The 18,912-nt window shown below is 38.4% G+C and overlaps 1 protein-coding gene across 1 annotated transcript; it reads right to left on the bottom strand.

Annotated features, from left to right (window-relative positions):
* Positions 1-412: 412 nt before the first annotated feature.
* On the bottom strand, positions 413-17,788 carry LOC135479582 (lysosome-associated membrane glycoprotein 1-like). The gene is made up of 6 exons (XM_064759471.1): positions 17,723-17,788; positions 17,420-17,599; positions 5,484-5,587; positions 4,238-4,451; positions 2,725-3,092; positions 413-861 (listed from the first exon to the last, which is right to left on the bottom strand). Exons 2-6 carry the CDS (start codon positions 17,460-17,462, stop codon positions 490-492), a joined length of 1,101 nt encoding a protein of 366 aa, XP_064615541.1. The 5' UTR covers positions 17,463-17,599; positions 17,723-17,788; the 3' UTR covers positions 413-489.
* Between the last annotated feature and the right edge of the window lie 1,124 nt (positions 17,789-18,912).

Raw genomic sequence — 18,912 nt, 5'->3', positions numbered from 1 at the left:
GGTATGCAGCATTGTGTTGGTGCCATAACCTTCAGTCGGTGCAGACATCACTGATAATCAGATAACCCATCATTGATTCTTATAAATTTTCCACTGTCTGTCAGAATAAAAAGCGCAGCTTATTTCCACACAACACATGTGTTTGTCTGTAGTGGTGCAAAACTATGACTGTGTACATACCACGGGCGGCCACTTTAGGTGCATGCTCGTTGTTAGTTGATTCACAGATTTTTACCACCAAATAACTTTCTTCATGAGACACAAACAAAATCAAACACTTTCATGGACCTCCACATAAAAATGGTCAAATCCAAGCACTTTCCTGTCCTTGAATTACCAAAATAAAATTCAAGCACTTTCAATGTTTTCAAGGACCTGTGCGAACCCTGTCCCACTTACAGCTGGAGAGGAAGCCAGCATGAGCTGGACTTGAACTCACAGCGATTGCATTGGTGAGAGGCTCCTGGATCATAGTGCCGCGCTGGCTTGTTAACCCCGCAGACCATGGAGACCTCCACCACACACTGAAAGCATACGACTAAATTTAACATTCAAATTAAAGAAAAAAACCACAACAGCCTTTGCACTAATGTCTACTTCATTTTCAGAGTTGTTTTCCTTACATTCCTTTATTTGAGTTTTCAAATAAAACAATAAACAAAACTCACTGTCATTAAAACTGAATGAAAATCCACATTCTGTAAGCAGAGTGTAACCCTTGTCGTTCTCGAAAGTGAAAGTGAGTGTGCCATTGACCTCAGAGTCGTCCTGCTCAGCCATGTTCAAGGTCATGTCAATTGTATCTCCACCACAAGATCCTGTTACATTGGCATCAGCTGGAACCATCACTTCACGACTAACCTGTAAAAGATCATAGTTAGAACATAGAACAAGACCGTGTAACACTGTAACACAGCCTGTAACAGATCAGAGTTAAACCAACAAAACACCACCCTGTAACACTGGCATCAGCTGGAAAAATCACATCACAACTAGCCTGTAACAGATCATAGTTAGAACATAGAACAAGACCGTGTAACACTGTAACACAGCCTGTAACAGATCAGAGTTAAACCAACAGAACACCACCCTGTAACACTGGCATCAGCTAGAAACATCACATCACAACTGTAACAGATCAAAGTTAGAACAATAAAACAAGACCTTGTAACATTGGCATCTGCTGGAAACGTCACATCAAGGCTAAAATGAAACAATGTATATCAGTGTTATAGGGTCTTGTGTGTCGTCCTGTGGCAGGGCAGGTCCATGCTGCCAAAGTGCTGCCAAGCCAGTCACATTATACTGCCACCGGGCCAACCAGTCCTGTTCTAACCTCTCAGAGCTGAGCTTGTGTGTGTTAACAAGTTAAGCAACATTTTTAGCTGTAGGTTGATATCACGCCTGACCCTTTATATGATTTATTTATTTGATTGGTGTTTTACGCTGTACTCAAGAATATTTTACTTATACGATGGTGGTCAGCATTATGGTAGGTGGAAACCGGGCATAGCCCAGGGGAAACCCACAACCATCCGCAGGTTGCTGACAGACCTTCCCACATACGGCCGGAGAGGAAGCCAGCAGGAGCTGGACTTGAACTCACAGCGACCGCATTGGTGAGAGACTCCTGGGTCATTACGCTGTGCTAGCGCGCTAACCAACTGAGCCACGGAGGCCTCCCCTATATATGATGTAGGGATTATAAAAGTTAACTATAAAATGTCTATAAAGAAATTAAATCTTGCTGAGCTCAGATTGGAACATCGCAAAACAAACTGCTTCTTTCATGACGTCATGGTGAGTATTAAAGATCAAAATGCAATAACAATAGTGATATCAGAAAATGAAATCCTGGCTTTTTACTAACATGTATATACATAAATAACAAATACTTATTTATTTGATTGGGGTTTTATGATATGCTCAAGAATATTTCACATATATGACGGCAGCCAGCATTATGGACCACGTTGGTGAGAGGCTCCTGGGTCATCGCGCTGCACTGGCGTTCTAACACCCTCGGCCACTGAGGGCCCCCAATGATGAAGAAAAACATGTACAAGTCTCTTTGTCACACATGCACCTCAACCTCACCCAGACAACCCTTGCAGTAAAATTGACCTCACTAGCCACCAGGTCACAAACAGAGGATATAAACCCTTATATATGATGAAAGGCAAATCAACCAAGATGACCAATGAATGATTAAATGCAAGGAATCAAACCTTATGACAGTTTATCCTAACATCTGCACATATACAAAATTCATGATTTTTTCATGCCTTTCTTCCAAATTTCTGAATGATTCATGACTGGCACATTTACCTCCACAATTAGAACATTTATCTATGACTAGGACATTTATCCACAACAAGGGCATTTATTCATGACTAGGACAATTACTAATGACTAGGACATTTATTCATGACAAGGACATTTACCAATGACTAGGATATTTATCCACCAGTACGACATTTATTCATGACTAGGACATTTACCAATGACTAGGACATTTATTCATGACAAGGACATTTACCAATGACTAGGACATTTATCCACCAGTACGACATTTATTCATGACTAGGACATTTACCAATGACTAGGACATTTATCCACCAGTACGACACTTATTCATGATTAGGACATTTAGCAATGGCTAGGGCATTTATCCATGAATAATCAGAGATTTTCATCACCATGGCAACCCAGGCATCTACTCACTTTTTTCCCTTCCATGTCTGTGTAGTCGACCATGACGGTGATGTTGGCCACCAGAACTGCACAGGTGTCATTGCCAACGGTCAGGTTGTAATGACCTGTGCCCGTGGGCGTGGGGAGAGTCGTTGTTGGGAGAGTGGTGGACACTGTCGTGGACTGGTCAGCAGTACATTCATCAGGGTCGCTGAAGTTACCCTTGAAGTTGAAGGCCTGGATCTGTAGCTTGCTGAAGAGAATGCTGACAGTGGCATCAACACCAGTTACGTTGCTGCTGGACAAGGTGACGTTTTCCACAGCGTTGCACAAATAACTCTGGTTCACTCCGCCCATGTCTGAGAATTCCACATCACGTCCAATCAAACCGACAGCAGCTGTGAAGCACAAACACGGCAGATATGATCAGCGAATTACCTGGAACACTCAGTTACTATACTTGAACGTTCACATTGTTTTGAACATGTTTCAGTGATCAAGGGGATGAAGGGAGATAACCTGCTTCAAAAGTCACAGCCCTTTGCCAGATATCGTAACAAAACAATTCTTGACAACAAAAAGACTCTCAACTTTGAACTTTAAGAAAATATAATAGCAGTTAAACATCCTTCTGCAAATAAATTAATATTAAATAAAATTTTAACTCTAAACTGATCAACATACTGTAATTCTTCAACCTTTTCGCATGTTGGTAATGTGTTGTTTCAACTATATTCGGAAGGCATTATTGTGTGTACTTGTAGACTTATAAAATTATACTTTTTATGATGCCCTGAAATTGGCCAATCCAACCAATGTAGTTTTGTCAACAAAAACAAATTATAATTGCGCATAAATTGCACTGAAAGATGCTCTTTCATACGTGAAAAAGGCTGAGGAAGGAGCATACTACAAAGTATCATCCAATGGATGTCTAATGTCATGAAATCCATGTATCTTCTGGGAGGAATATCATTTATTAATTATCAAGGCTATAATTAAGAATTTGTCACTAACACGATCAGCCTTTTGGCAAGTCACTAACAGAGTTTCCTATTTGTGAGGCACAGAACTGCCTGCACGTTATTCACTGCTCAAAGACATTTCTGATATGTTTAATAATAAACAAATTAACAAATAAGTATTTGTGACCACAAGCAGCTTTTAGCAGATTTAATGTGCTTTTCACTATTGAACAAAATGTAGGACTTAAAATTTGGCCCTGATAGTTCTATTGATGTTAGAAAGGTGTTTTGAGGTCTGCGTGGAGAGCAGGATTTACTTATTTATTTATTGGAATGGGGATTTATGCCGTACTTAAAAATATTTTGCTTATACGACGCTGGCCAGCATTATGGTGGGAGGAAACCAGGAAGAGCCTGGGGGAAACATGACCATCTGCAGGCTGTTGGCAGGACTTCATTCCTTATGGCCAGAGTGGAAGCCAGCATGAACTATATTTTCATTCCATTTTCAAAAAAAAAAAAAAAAAACTAAACTAGAGTTTTGTTTGGCAAATATCTTCGGCAAATACAGTACTTACCTGAGTAATTCAGGTTTTTAAAGATTTCACTTGGGTTGTTGAGCACAAACTGAAGGTCGGCGCTGACCTTGCCGTCCTTGTTGGTAAAGGTGAAGGATAGAACACTGCTGTTAGAGGTCATGTTCAAGTCCAGCCCGGCAATTTTTTCCTTGACTGCACAGCTACCATCCACACTGATGTCTGACTCGGCAGGGAGCGAGAAATTTGCAAAATACTGTGAAAAAACAACAGTACAACAAGTTTAACTCGAAAAAAACATTCTGGAACGGACATGTTTGTAATATGTGCCCATATGAGTATAAGCTTTCAAAACAAATAGCTACATGTGTGTCAAAGTTTACAAGAGAACAAAAATGGTCATAATTTTGTAAAAAATGGATGAAACAACGCAACACTTACAAACTCAATCTTAGCTTGTTATAGTGAAGCCGTGTGCCGAGTTACAATTCAATACGGTGAACTTTTTTCAAAAACAGTCCCGAAAAGTAGTATGCAGATTGAAAGGGTGGCCCCACCCCAGCAACCCTGCATATCTTTTGATGAAACGCTATGAACAAGCCATAGCAGCAGCAGGTTTTGATTTGAACCCATGACCTTATGAGAAAAGGGCCCACATGTGTTCTAGGAAGGCACCATCACAGAACACAATGGGGGACCTGCCAAACACCCAACAGCAGGACCTTGACAGCATTTTATTAACATCAAATGTTCCTTTCCCTGCTCATCGTGATGACGTCACATGAAAGACAGTACCATTTTACAAAAGAAACTGATACACTGTAATGACATAGACGTTACGCTACAATCCCTTCTTGACGTAACAATGGCTCCAGGTCCTGCTTCACACTGGCACCACCTCACGGGATTAAAAAATATGCTGCTTCCCCATAAATTGCAAACAAACAAGGTTTTAAATTAATTTAAAGGTGCATGGGCGAACAAATGCACTCTAATTTAGCCAATGCACCTGTGAGTGCAGCAATTTTCTACATCTGGGTGCTCCAAATTCAGGCCTATGTTTTTTCTTTTGGAGAAGATGTGAGATCATGACACCCCTAGCAAAAGACCAGGAGTGTGATTTCCACACCTGCAATTTGCTCTCTGTGGAGCACACAAATTTGTATTTTGATTTGACCTACACATGTAGACATTCAGTGCCTGCAGCAAACGGTCTTATGTGGAAAATCCCAAAATGTCATGAGAAACTAGCCTGAAAATTAAGGGACACATTTCAGGTGATTGTTACCGTTTCATTGCCATCAGTGAAGCTCAGTTCAAAATCAGCATCAAATGTGGCCTTGACACAAGCTGTCCCATTGTTGGGAAATAAGAAAGTCTCCTGGGCAAGTGCTGCAACAACATGAAACAAATACAGTATTACATTCATGCAAATATTGCTCTAATCTTAATTTAATTAAGAAAAAAATAGTTACAACCATGCAGTGAACATATTCAAAGATATTTATATATAAATGCATATCATTAGCTTAGATCAAGCAACTTCCTCTCCCGCCATGCGCGGAAAGCTCTGACAGCAACCTGCGGATGATCGTGGGGTTCCCCCGGGCTTAACCAGCTTTCCTCCAACAATAATGCTGGTCGCTGTCTTCATTAGTGAAATATTCTTGAGTATGGCGTAAAACACCAATCAAATAAAATAGATCAAAGCTTTTCATGGTAAGTCTTGAAAAGATATGGACACAGATATTGCTAGATTAAGTTACTGGACTTCCAATTCATACTTCAAACTGGGTTCAAAGCTGTTTTGAAGTCCTTGTCCAGAAAATTACGTCATCAAAAACCAAAAGTTTGGTATATAGTTTTTAGTGTGAGTAGATTAAAACTTTTCTCCAAATTTAATTGTTTTTTTTTTTTTTTTTGGTCAACTTCAGGGTTTACCCCAAAACCTGTCCCCTCTTGGTAATTTCTGTGGCCAAGCACTTTGTGATGTCACAAGTAGACATACAAGTTCGTCAGCCATATAATAAACAGTGGAAACCAGCAATTGATGCACCAAAAAAAAAAAAAACCTTCACAGAAAAAAAGATTTTTAAAGTTGAGTGCGATGGTTACCTTGATTGCGTAGAATTTGAAGATATGTAATCTCCTAGCTGTGCCCTTTAAAACTGCAATCATTAATGTCTAATGATGAAGCTATCCCTGTCTTCTCGTTATCAGTCAGTTTAACTACAGCGTGTACCCATATGTCTAAAATATTTTTTAATCATGAACTAAACCTGCTGCTTTCAGATTTGGGCTTTGCATTAAACTGCACAGGCTGCTAGGTTTTGATAAAATTTTAAATACATAATATGTGATTTAATACTGGTATTGGCTAGTGCACTTTTGCTCAACTGGTTCCTGGGAACAGACAAATTTGGGTAATGAATGGTTTATGAACAGAAGAACAGAAAAAAAAAAGAAGAAAGACATAGCTGTCCACATACTACATACATGCAGATTCTGGGTTATTTAAAAATGATTGTAAAGCAACAATCAAAATGTTCTTTTCCATTGATGCTATAAAGATGACTGGGGATGGTTAGCGTGCCAGTGCGGCAGAATGACCCAGGAGCATCTCACCAATGCAGTCGCTGTGAGTTCAAGACTCGATCCCCCTGCATACATTGGAAGCAGGTTATACCTGGCCAATTAACCTCCTGTGACAGTTACAAAGGGAACAAACTTTTCTTCACGGTCAAAAATTTCTGGTTTCAAAATACATGTATGTCACAAGTACATTGACACAGCAGTGCTTCCTATTTATTTCTGTACAGTGAGATGTAGTACTGGCCTTGCATGGAACATGTATTATGTTAACCTACCTTTAGTAATAAATAGTTTGGCCTTTAGAGGCCATGAATGTTCTTGTGTCCCAGGTCAAAAGTAGTTTTAGCTTTGAAGGCTTTTAGATCTATCTTTAATAGGTCAGAAGTAGTCTGCCATCGCAGCTGTATAGCTATTTTCAGTCAAGGCCAGTTTGCCTTTAGAACGACCCTAATTCTTCTAAAATTTAGGACAGATATTATTAGTGTTGAAAGTAGAATATTACATTTCTTTACCAGCGTTTTAGAAAAGTAAAGGTATGAATATGTTGTTCATTAGATGGCCTAACCATGTGAGAAAAAATAAACTCAATATTCCTGCTAAAATTACATATACAGGGTGTCCCAGAAGTCGTGATTTAATACTGATTTTAATTTTTTTTTTCTCTTTCAGAGTTGATGATGGCTAATAAACTAACAGTACAAGAAAGAGTTGATTTGGTTTTTAAGTTTGGAAGAGATGGGGCAACATAACGCTCTGTAGCTCAAGCATTCAACCTCAACATGGATGGTGCGAGACTTCTGGTACACTCTGTATATTGGCTAAAATGAGCAGACCAGGAGTCCCATATTTTAGAAGAAATAGGGCATAGCTTTGATTCAGAGGTAAATAACTTTCAGCATTGGATGTTTCTTTGAACGGTACATCTGTGGAAAGGAATTTAGCTCTGTACCAGCTTAGAATGTCAAAGAAAATTTAGCTTACTCATCAGTAAGCGTAGAATAGTGCTCAACCATGGGAAACAAAAAATCATGGGACACGTCAGACAGTTACAAACAAGTAACTTGTCTATTTACTCAAATGTAGTAAGGTCTTCATTCAAAAATTTTTTTGTTTAGTGAAAGGCTACCCTATCAGACGAAAAACAGGGTGCTGCAAATCTCCAATTTTTTCGCATGTTTTCAAGGTGTTTATTCAAACATATCTGATAGGCATTACTCTTTGTCAACTGACAGAATTGTACTTCTTGTGAACCCCTGAATCTAGCCAATGTAACCAATGTAGTTTTGTCTCAAAATCAAATCAAAAATGTGTTTAAATTGCACTGAAAGTTGCTCTTTTATATGCGAAAAGGTTGAAGAATTAGGGTAAATTGGTAAGAAAAGGTTTTTTTTTTTTTTTTCCTTCTTCTAGTTGGGGATTTTAAAGAAACTGACAATGAGATGCATTTTTAAAAAAATCTTGACCAAAAGTCGAATAAATATTTACAGCGTAGGGGCCTTTCTGGTGGGTCTCTCATGTCATGTTTGTCCAACGAACATGTTTTTAGACTGGGCCTAGTGCCTAATACATGGACCTGGACAAAGGCAGACCATTGCTCAACGCTACATTACACATGTAGGCTCAATACATGACCCAACATGCAAATACAACACATATTGTCAGTATTGAGGTTAAACCATGACTACATCCTGGTGTATTGTAAACATGCTAGTTATGATATACACATGTCCCCCCCACAATGCCAGCGTGCTAGGAACAATGGTGTATAAATCAGCAATGAAAACATACACATTGTACAATGAAACACTATCTCAGAGGTACAAACTGGACTGTCAGAACCTTCCATATATCTTACCACAAGGACACAGGGCATGCACACAATTTATCTGATTGTCTTTTGTCAAGTACTGTAATTCTTCAACCTTTTCGTATGTTTTCAAGGAGTTAATTTAAGCATATACAGAAGGCATCTGTCTGTGTTGGCTGATAAAATTATACTTTTTGTGAAGCCCTGATACTGGCCAACCCAACCAATGTAGTTTTATCTCCAAAGTCAAATTAAAAATGTACATAAATGGCTGTGAAAGTTGCTATTTCAAACACAGAAAGGTTGAGCAATTATTTATTTGATTTATTTGATAGGTGTTTTATGCCGTACTCAAGAATATTTCACTTATACGATGGCGGCCAGCATGATAGTGGGTGGAAACCAGGCAGATCCGAGGGGAAACCCATGACCATCCGCAGGTTGCCGACAGACTGGTTGAGGAATTAAGGTATGTAGATAAATATACAGGATCATGCACAACACAACCTAATTCTTCCACCTTTTCAACCGCCTCGGCAATCAATATTCTGAAACACTCGGAGAGAACTAAGGGGTCTTGAGAAATAATCTGCACAGTTTTATGAAGCTTGCATCCTTAATGACACAAACAAATCATTTTAGAGTCATTTTCATGACAACTGTTTGCACAAATTCGACTGTAAAAAGTGCTTTAGTGGTGGAAAAGGTCAAAGATTCACTAATTCAGTGGTGTTTACACATATAACTGTCAGCATTCTATGTTGAGCTTAAATTTTAACTTTTAATTTTGTTGATGAATAGCCAAATTTAAAACAGAGACAGACATATATTCATATGTATGCCTTTCACTTCAGGTTAGACCTTTACTTTTCACCAGATCATAAGTGAATTCTTATGACTATGATTTGACACTTCTAACTCTTTATCAGTATCACACTTTAGACGCTGTATTACACCTAAAGTCTGACCCATAGAAATGCACTTTCAGGTGCGCATAAAGGTTCTTAGATGATACTTTTGATGCCAAGACTGAAATGTAAGTTCTTCCAATAAGAAAATAATCACACTTTAAGAAAACCTCCATAGAGATGGGGGATGAATCCATGAGAAAAATATCAAGCAAAATGTACGGGTCGCCTGAAAAAAGCCAACCATTAGGTGAAATACGTCACACAAGTCTCATATATACATGTGTACTACAGCACCTTATATACACTGTACATCATTGTAGATTACAGGGAGGGAGTGGCTACAAAGTTCAAAATCTAGATGAACTACACTGTGGCAAGGGAATAAATCAGCCTATACATAAATGTGTACATGTAGATATCTGTGACTTTACATTAACAATTGATAGTTCACTATGGACTTTTTAATTATCAAAGGACACCATTTCTAACTCTAGATACCATGAAGCTATACACATGGTAACCACATTTTCAAGACATGCAAGGACATACCATACTCCATGATACAGATGTACCCATTACTGCCCACCCCACCCCTCCCTAAGACATGCTATTTTCATTAAATAGAATGGGAGTCTTCAAAAATTTTTGCTGCTCCAACAGAGCCAAAAGTTAGTTGTTAAAAGGCATTTTAAATTTAAATGTTAACAATGACAGACCCATCCAGAATAAAGGAAGCCTTTTAATGACAGAAAAACTTTGGAAGCTACATACAGGAGTCTAAACTACTTTTGTTCATCCATTTGAGTGGATTTTTCATCTACAGTTATTTTTCAACCTTTTCGCATGTTTGCAAGGTGTTTATTCTAAGGGCATTGTTCTGTGTAGACTGTTAAAATTATACTTTTTTGAAGACCTAACATTGGCCAACCCTACCAATTTAGCTTTGTCTCTAAAAGCAAATTAAAAACATGCATAAATTGCATCGAAAGTCGCTCTTTCATATGCGAAAAAGTTGAGGAATTACGGTACATCAATGCGGTTGGTTTTATAGAGTGCCCGGAGTAAACCATCATCTTTTACCAGGTACCTCACAAAGCTTTCGACTAAAAGCCGCTGTCAAGCCAGTAAGAGCAGGGTTTGAACACACCGCAGTATGGGCCAAGGGCCAAAGGAAGGTTGAAGGAAATCTTAACAAGAATGTACGTCATGTGTAGTCCTGAATGCTTACTGACTTCTGAGTTAAACCCAGAAATTAATTTGTATATAGTGACCTACATGTATACAAATGTACATACAGAAAGCATGTGTCAGCCTTACAGCAGGGCAGGTGTTCAACAGGTTAGCTTGAAGCCAAATCATCTCATACTTAAATTATAGCCAAGTAGTTCTTTTGTTCAGGCACAACATGAACATGTCAGAAATAAAGGCACAAGTATTACATGTATATGCAACAAGTTTTCTGTTCTTTCCTGTCTCTGAAAATGAGACACACTGCTAAAGTATGTACACCAGTAAAAGGTTTTAACTTTTACTTATGAAACAGGTTGTCCAATTAGGAAAATGTATGTATCTATTTATTTATTTGATTGGTGTTTTACGCCGTACTCAAGAATACTTCACTTACGCGACAGCGGCCAGCATTATGGTGGGTGGAAACCAGGGAAAGCTCGGAAGAAACCTGCAACCATCTGCAGGTGCCGCCAGCATTATGGTGGGAGGAAACCAAGTAGAGCCCGTGAGAGACCCACTACGTGTATAAATGTACACATATCTACATCCGACAACCGTATAATATGTACAGTTATCATAAAGATTATATCACAGGGTATTTGCTTCTGAAGTAATATCGAATATTTAAAAAGAAATACATTACTTATTAACAGTGCTACTATTTTGGACAGAAAAACATTTTCAGAAATTTATTTAAATCATATTTTAAATACCGTCTAAATATCTAAATTATCCTTTTCTAAATCTCCTTTGCTTCCCCTACCCCCGCATAAAAATGGAAAAAAAATCATTTAAATTTATATTCTCTGCTTCTGATATGTCAGTGTCACTGTATTAGACCTGCATGAGATGTCTATTGGTGAAAAACGCTCACACATGCTCATGTAGGTGTATAGCCTATGGCTACAGGTAAACAAGCTCTTTGTGATTAAAGCTTATTGCAGATGTGGTGAACTGCTATTATAAAAGAGGGGACAAACTAACAATAAGGAAGAGCACAATTAGAAGATGCATGTGATCCATGACTAGTTAACATGTGAATTTGCTATCACATGATGACCTAGTTTAACAAGTTGATGCACATGCAAAGGCCTGAATATACAACCTTAATACGTACATATACGTTATCATCACAGCTAGTCAAACATCATCCCCCCTCCCCCAACAAACACCACCCGCCCACCTCAAAACATTCGCCCACACCCGCTACGGCTGTACACAAACGCTCACATGCTATCTCTGTGGTTCTCATCTTCATTTTTTTCTGTGATTCACTCGCCTCATGGCACTGTTACAGCATAAGAGCTAGGGTACAGCACTGTATGTGAGTGCAGCATTGTATGTGGGTACAGCACTGTATGTGTACCCTATAAAATCCCATACCGCACATACTGCCTTCCCTGCTGGGTGAACCGGATTAAGGCTCCGTTCACAGCTTAAAGGACTCTGATTAAGGACTCATTAAGCGGATTAACACTGAGAATCAACGTGTGCAAATCTAACATGTAGCAATATCTCCAACACCATCAGACAAACTTCCTCAATTATGGCCATCAATACATGTACTTGATACTGCAAACACTAAGTCTGTTGTACCAGATTTTTTTTTCTTGCTAAGTAAATGACGTCAACTGAATGTGAAGTTCTAACAGTCTACGTACATGTAGATATAATATTTAACACAGACAACCAGCTGTTTTGCTTTTTCGTGAAAGTTGACCTTTCTCGAGCAGAGACAGTACACTTCAGATATATCTCTGTATAAATATGCACTGATAAGAAGACACATCATGTCAGTTGATATTCCATCAGGGCTATGTCTAGAAGGGCCATTTTAGTTCTGGACAACTGTTGGGCATCCAAACTAATCAAACTGTATTAAAACCAACAAATAAACTGAGAAAAACTGTGATGTACAATGTTTATCTCTGTATGAAATTGTGTGAAAGTTGCCCCATTGGATGGGAAGAATCATGTACATGTACACTGTTTATCTCTGTATGAATTCACGTGAAAGTTTCCCCAATGGCTGAGAAGAACATATGTACACTTCATGTTAGTTTGATGAATACAGCACATTTTACAGCTATAATTTTGAAAGAATGTCTTATCTGATAAGAAAAGGTACGTGTCATATCGCAATGTATCACGTGCAAGTTTGTGTCTGTTTCTGAATCAGGTCGTATTGAGGTCACTTCATGTGGTGATGAGTAGCCAAATGTAGACAAACTGGCAGCTGATTATTATGTATGAAATCTCAGGATTCTTTAATATTAAAAAAGTGAACATTTTAATAAATATATTTTTGTCCATATATTCTATTTAAAATGCACTGAATTCCTAAATTCCTACACAAAAGCAGGTATTGCTATAACAGGACACTTTATTTTTAAGCACTTCATCTTTGCATGATATCTGTTACAAAGAGTATCTCATATCTCATATGTATGTACATTTATGATCACCTCAGAGATTCTTTCTATGTCAAATTTCTTGGCTTTCCTTTTTTTTTTTTTTTTGTTTTAAAGAATATTTGACTCAATTTGGTTACCTGAAACTGGTGAAGGATAAATGTACACGTACAAATGTTGTTGAAGACTGGCACAAAAGCATCAGTGAAAATTGTGTCAACTTTGATATTTTGTGGACTTTTCAGCATTAGTACCATGCACACCAAGCATGTTACAGTAAGTTACAGAAGTTAAAATGATTTCCTGAAACTTAATTCAGTTGTGATTTGGCTTGGTCTTCACAACCTGTCTTATGTGGTCAACTGTCACATGCGGCCGCTTTTTACGTGTCCCTTCACTGGCCGCATACAACAAGTTTGACTGTATTATCATTTGTCATTATCCCACCAATCTCCTGAAGAAAGTTACAAGAATAAAAAAGTTACAGAATATCAACCTTAAAATGACACTTTTGATGCCAAAATTATTTTTGCAATAATAAACTAATGAAGCTTAACAAAGAAGTTAAGAAGGTCCTATAAGGTCAGGACCAAGAAGAAAAACAAAAGTACACGTAGGTAAAATACTGTACTTATATGTATACTGTGTACATGTATATTTGAACGACTCACTATGCTGTGACTAGATGTACCAGTATATGTGATCAGTCTGACATGTATGTCAGCCACAGGCTGTCACACACCTGACCCATGTGTTATGACCCTCGTATATCCCCATTATAAAATCTTATTTGTGCCTGTAGAGTCTGGGCTTGGAGGGTAAAGCAGTAAATCTTTAAAACATCAGATCTGATACCTAAGAGAATGAAGTCACAGAACTGCAACCAGCTTGCATCATCACGTGCATGTAGGCTTCAACAAGAAACTCTCCCCTTTTAATGTATTTATTTGCTTGGTGTTTTACGCCATACTCAAGAATATTTCACTTATACCACAGCAGCCAGCATTATGTTGGGAAGAAATTCACAACAATACACAGGTTCTCCCCTGGCAAAAAATATCCACTTACAAGCATGATAGAGTTTAAGGTATGTTTGTACAAAGATGAATGCCTGTTTACCTGTAATATAAAAACGTAGATAAATAAAATTTGAGATGTTTTACATTACAATTAAGAAATTGGTGTACCGGTACTGAGTTTTCATTTTCAGATTCATGACCTTTTATTACTGTCCAGTCTGGAAAAAGCCATAAATCTACGTCACTGCCCTTGAACATGAATTTCCCACCATTTCTTTGAACTTGTGATTTTTTTATGATAAAAAAAAAAAAGTTGTGTATCATTTTACAGTTATGGTCACTGTAGGAGTTGTCTCCCTTAACAAAACACTGATATTTCATAAACTTTGCCACATGATCCTCATGCACAGCCTCAAGTATACTGAACAAAGTTCAGATATAGGAAAAATGCTTATTCAATAGTCTCAGTTTGTATTATACAATTTGCACGTACATGAAATGTAGGTGAAACCATTCATCACAAAATACAACACTGGTAAAATTCTGAAATTTGAGACAGAATGCTGTTATAACTAACTACCATACGTTTAGCCAAGGGTGTGTCTTAAGTGTCTTTCAGACGTCCTATTTTGACCAAATTTACATTACATAGGAAGACAGCAGAAAATTGGGAATGAGAAGGGCTGATTTCAAATTCTGGTTGAATCTATGCTAAACACTGCAGGAAAGAGAGACCTTCCACAGGTTATGATACGAGACATTTATTCAACACAGCATAAATATTAAACCATATGCTTCTACATTAGCAGCAGAAAACTCATGTCCTTCCAAAAGTTAACTATTTTATGCTGAAGCATGCAGTGATCCTTTCTCTGCACATGTAACATCATGTGATTCTGAACCCAGAATCTGAACAGAAACTCAGCAATACCATTTAGTGCCAAAACAGAGGGGGTCTACAAGGTCGCAACATAATAGTATAAATAACACAAATGCAAGAACTACTGTGTGGATATAGATGTAAGAACAGATTAAAAGTTTCACAAAGAGGAAGTACATGTATTTCAAGCTAACCAGAGATAATATGTATGTATATGTGACAATTAAGATTAATTAATTTTAGTTTTACTTCTCCGACCAGATTGAAGAAACTTGCCACAGAAAGTGCTTGCCTTAGAGGTATAGGGTTAGCCAGCTACGCATTCACCTGTCCAACTGGACAGGTGATATAGAAAACTGGTGCTATTTTAACACCCTATTTTCAGCGCTTTCTACATGGAAGAGATGAGACAAAATGAAATTTGGACACCCTGCTACAACAAAACGGCTCCAACAAGGGATGTGTGAACACTCTCTTTTAACCCCCTGCTTAGAGGGCATGTTCTTTTGAGTCACACCACCAAAACAGCGCAGAATACATTCTTTTTCAGTCCATTCCAAAAAATGGTACCATTTCCTGTACAATGACAATTTGAGCCCAAGCCGAACTGACCGCTGTTTTCTTGTCATAGATTTCTTGTCATTTGCCCCCAAATTGTCATTATAAAGATGAGAATGGTTCAAATTACTTTAGACAGGAAGTTTTCCCACAGACATAAACATGCGCTTAACTGGTACACAATTTATTTCTGTGTGACAGGGTAAGGCACCTCTCCAAACGTGACTGGTATGAGTTAAACTCTTGCTTATTTGTAAGCGAGGTATGTAAAAGTATTCATTAACTTGACATGACCCTTTTTCAGTCATTTTTTAAGTCTGTAAGCGCAAAGGTCACTGCTTTTGTTAGATTGTCTGTCAAGTGTTCTGCTGTGACCTTGTCAGAGTACGTTCAGCTGTGCAATTATTTGACCAGAGTTTGGCATTACTCAATTTGACATGCTTCACATGGTTAAATGTAAGCCTACAACAGGTATACATAGCTGAAAATGAAAGTAATGAGTATTTATGGTGTCAGCACATGATGTACAATAATTGATAAGTGGACGTCACATGTAACTAATTTGGTGTGCTGTTTAAGGTTGTTAAAATATCCATGACATGGGTGCTGCCTTTGCCAAACACGGTTGGTTTGAGTAAAGCTGTCGCTTATTGCCTGTCATCGTTCTATGCTTGTATCTGTTATCCTTTCAGGGTTGCGTACGACTGTCACACATACGAATGAGCCCAGTCCAAATGTAAAATCAGAGGAAAGAAATAAAGATCATAGTCACAAGCAAGCCAGCACTGTTCCCTCTGTGAAACTAAAAGGATCGGTAAACCCCACTTAGGTTCCATCTGGACTGCTTGAAATGCCCTATTTCTGTATATTTTACTTTAAGGAATCTTTTTTCAAAACTATTATTGCAAGACCATCCTTGTCCTCAGAATACCACACCTACACAACACTACTGTTTTCTGAAATGATTTTAATAACAGACTGTAATCCTAAGTTTTCATCCTAAGTTTTCATCCTAAATTAAATGGTGGCATAGTTATTACTGCCATATAGTGAACTTTATATAAAACAACAGTGGTTTTCAGCCACGCTTATAGACTATCAAGCAATATCAGTTTAAAGGCCGCAAGTGCCACTATCCAAGAGAAACACTTTGAACACACATTTGCAGTTACGTGAATTACAGTATGAAACAGTGCTAAATTTATCTGATTTACATTAAAGAACATTTATCGCTGTTCACATGCGCATTAAAACTTCCTAGCATGAACTGATGTCGCCTGAATTCCTATAAATGAAATTAAAACCTGTTCTTGGGCTGGCCTAACCATAAAGGGCCATTCAAGGGGGATAATTCCTGGACTCGGCTATACATCTGCATTTACGCTGACAAAGGTCATGACCTAAAGGTCCGTCCCTTTAAAGCAACATGATGAAGACAGGTTCACTAACTGCAAGGGTATAGGCTCAGTAAAGTATGATTATTTTTCACGAACAGATGCAATTGCCTTTTTAGATTGGCAAGTCTGACAACTGGTTAGTTAATTACAGAGACCACATTGTTGACGTGGATTTACACTAAAACAGTTTTGATGTGCTTGTGAACAGCGGAAAATGTTCCTTACTGTAAATCTGACATTTAATTGGGGCTGTTTCACACCCTATGTTTCCTGGCCGCGATGCTTGAAATGAGAGTTACCCAACTCCGCAAAAACATTTGAAACCTATGGGAATGAATTTTGCGCTCAAAACTGAAAGTCGGCTCGGAAATACTATGCACAGTGTATTTATCACACTGCAGGCAATACTGAAAACTTACCGACTGAGATCAAACTCAAAACCAGAGCAATGAAAACCTTCATCCTGTCTTAATAATGGAGGTGGTCTTAATTTCAAGTAGGTTTTAATCCGATACACAGAAGTCTTCTGTTTGGGCCTTTCACCTGATGTCGATTTCCTGGTTGACGATCACGCCGTCTGCTTCTTCTAGAACTAGCACCTAAAAATATAATGTAATCCGGTTAGGCATGCGAAGTTATTCAAGCTTTCAAAGGAAACATTATTGTTCTAAATAATTACACAATAATTTGTTCGGTGCACTGAAGAAATTACTGTCCCCTACCTTAATTAAGTGTACGCCCCACGCCGCAAAATCTGAAAAAGGCCTGTGCGCTTGTGAAACACGGTCATATGACAGTCATCATGTGACATTTGTCCCCCCAGCAACTCGTACATTGAGTAGAATTACACAACGAATAATAACGCTTGTGTCCTCATGCATAAATGTACGAGATAGCCGGAAGTTCATTCAACCTACACGCCGAGTTACCTCCCGTTTGAATGTCAATATCTTACTTTTAGGAATCTAAACAAACCCCCAAAATGAAACATACTGCTGTAGTAGCCGATGAGATGTTCCCCGAAGGAGCTGGTCCATATATGGATATAGAAGAGGTATGTGATAATAATCAGTATATTCCCGCAGTCATCAGAAACTTTAGAAATAGATGTAACAAGGATGGATGTAGAAGTGAATTGTCGAAGTTTAGATTTTCGTTTATTATCATCTCATCAACTGTGAATTGTCACTGTCATTGACAGAGGGGTGGTAATGTATTATGATCGAAAACGTTGCCGTTTAAAAGTGATGATATTTTGATAGCATGTTATAATGTGAAATAGAGAAAGCCCCACCCCACCCCCTCCCACTCTCAGTATTGTTTGCGCCAAAAACCCCGGGATGTTTTGGCTTCTGCTGGCCCAGTCACCTAAAGCGTCAATCTCATCGCAGCCAGTGGGTCTTCAAGGAATGAGATTGCTTACTGGAATCTATCCCTCAAGAGCAGTTTTGAGTCAGGAGGTTGTGGCCTGGTAGCTAGCACAATGCTATACCCCAGAAGCCTCACACTAATGTGGTCTCAGTGAATTCAAGTCCAGCTCATGCAGGTTTTCTCTCCGGCCGTACGAGGGAAGATCTGTCAGCAGCCTGCAGATGGGTCATGGGTGCCCCCATGGCTCTACCCAGTTTCCTACCACCATAATGCTGGCTGCCGTCATATAAGTGAAGTATTCTTGAGTACTGGAACGGTGTAAAGCACAAATCAAATAAGTAATCATGTTTTATGTAACAATGGCTCATTGTCCTGCTTCACACTAGCGTGGCCTCACAGGATTAAAAAATATGTCACGACTGCATTGCTTTAGGCTCTGTAGTTTCCTTAAAATGACTTAAATCTCCATCATCAAGTAAATGTATTATATGTAAATGTAAGTAAATGTGAGTTAATAATTTTATTATTAATGGTATTGTGG

This window comes from Liolophura sinensis, chromosome 12 (assembly GCF_032854445.1).
Source record: "Liolophura sinensis isolate JHLJ2023 chromosome 12, CUHK_Ljap_v2, whole genome shotgun sequence".
Lineage (NCBI taxonomy): Eukaryota > Metazoa > Mollusca > Polyplacophora > Chitonida > Chitonidae > Liolophura > Liolophura sinensis.
This window is presented reverse-complemented; position numbering and strand designations above follow the sequence as displayed.

Coding starts and splice junctions, on each gene's coding strand:
- LOC135479582 (XM_064759471.1), bottom strand. CDS start 17,462: ATGAAGGTTTTCATTGCTCTGGTTTTGAGTTTGATCTCAGTCG. Junction 5,588..17,419: donor TTTGAGTTTGATCTCAGTCG/GTAAGTTTTCAG, acceptor ATGTTGTTGCAG/CACTTGCCCAGGAGACTTTC. Junction 862..2,724: donor CAGACATGGAAGGGAAAAAA/GTGAGTAGATGC, acceptor GATCTTTTACAG/GTTAGTCGTGAAGTGATGGT.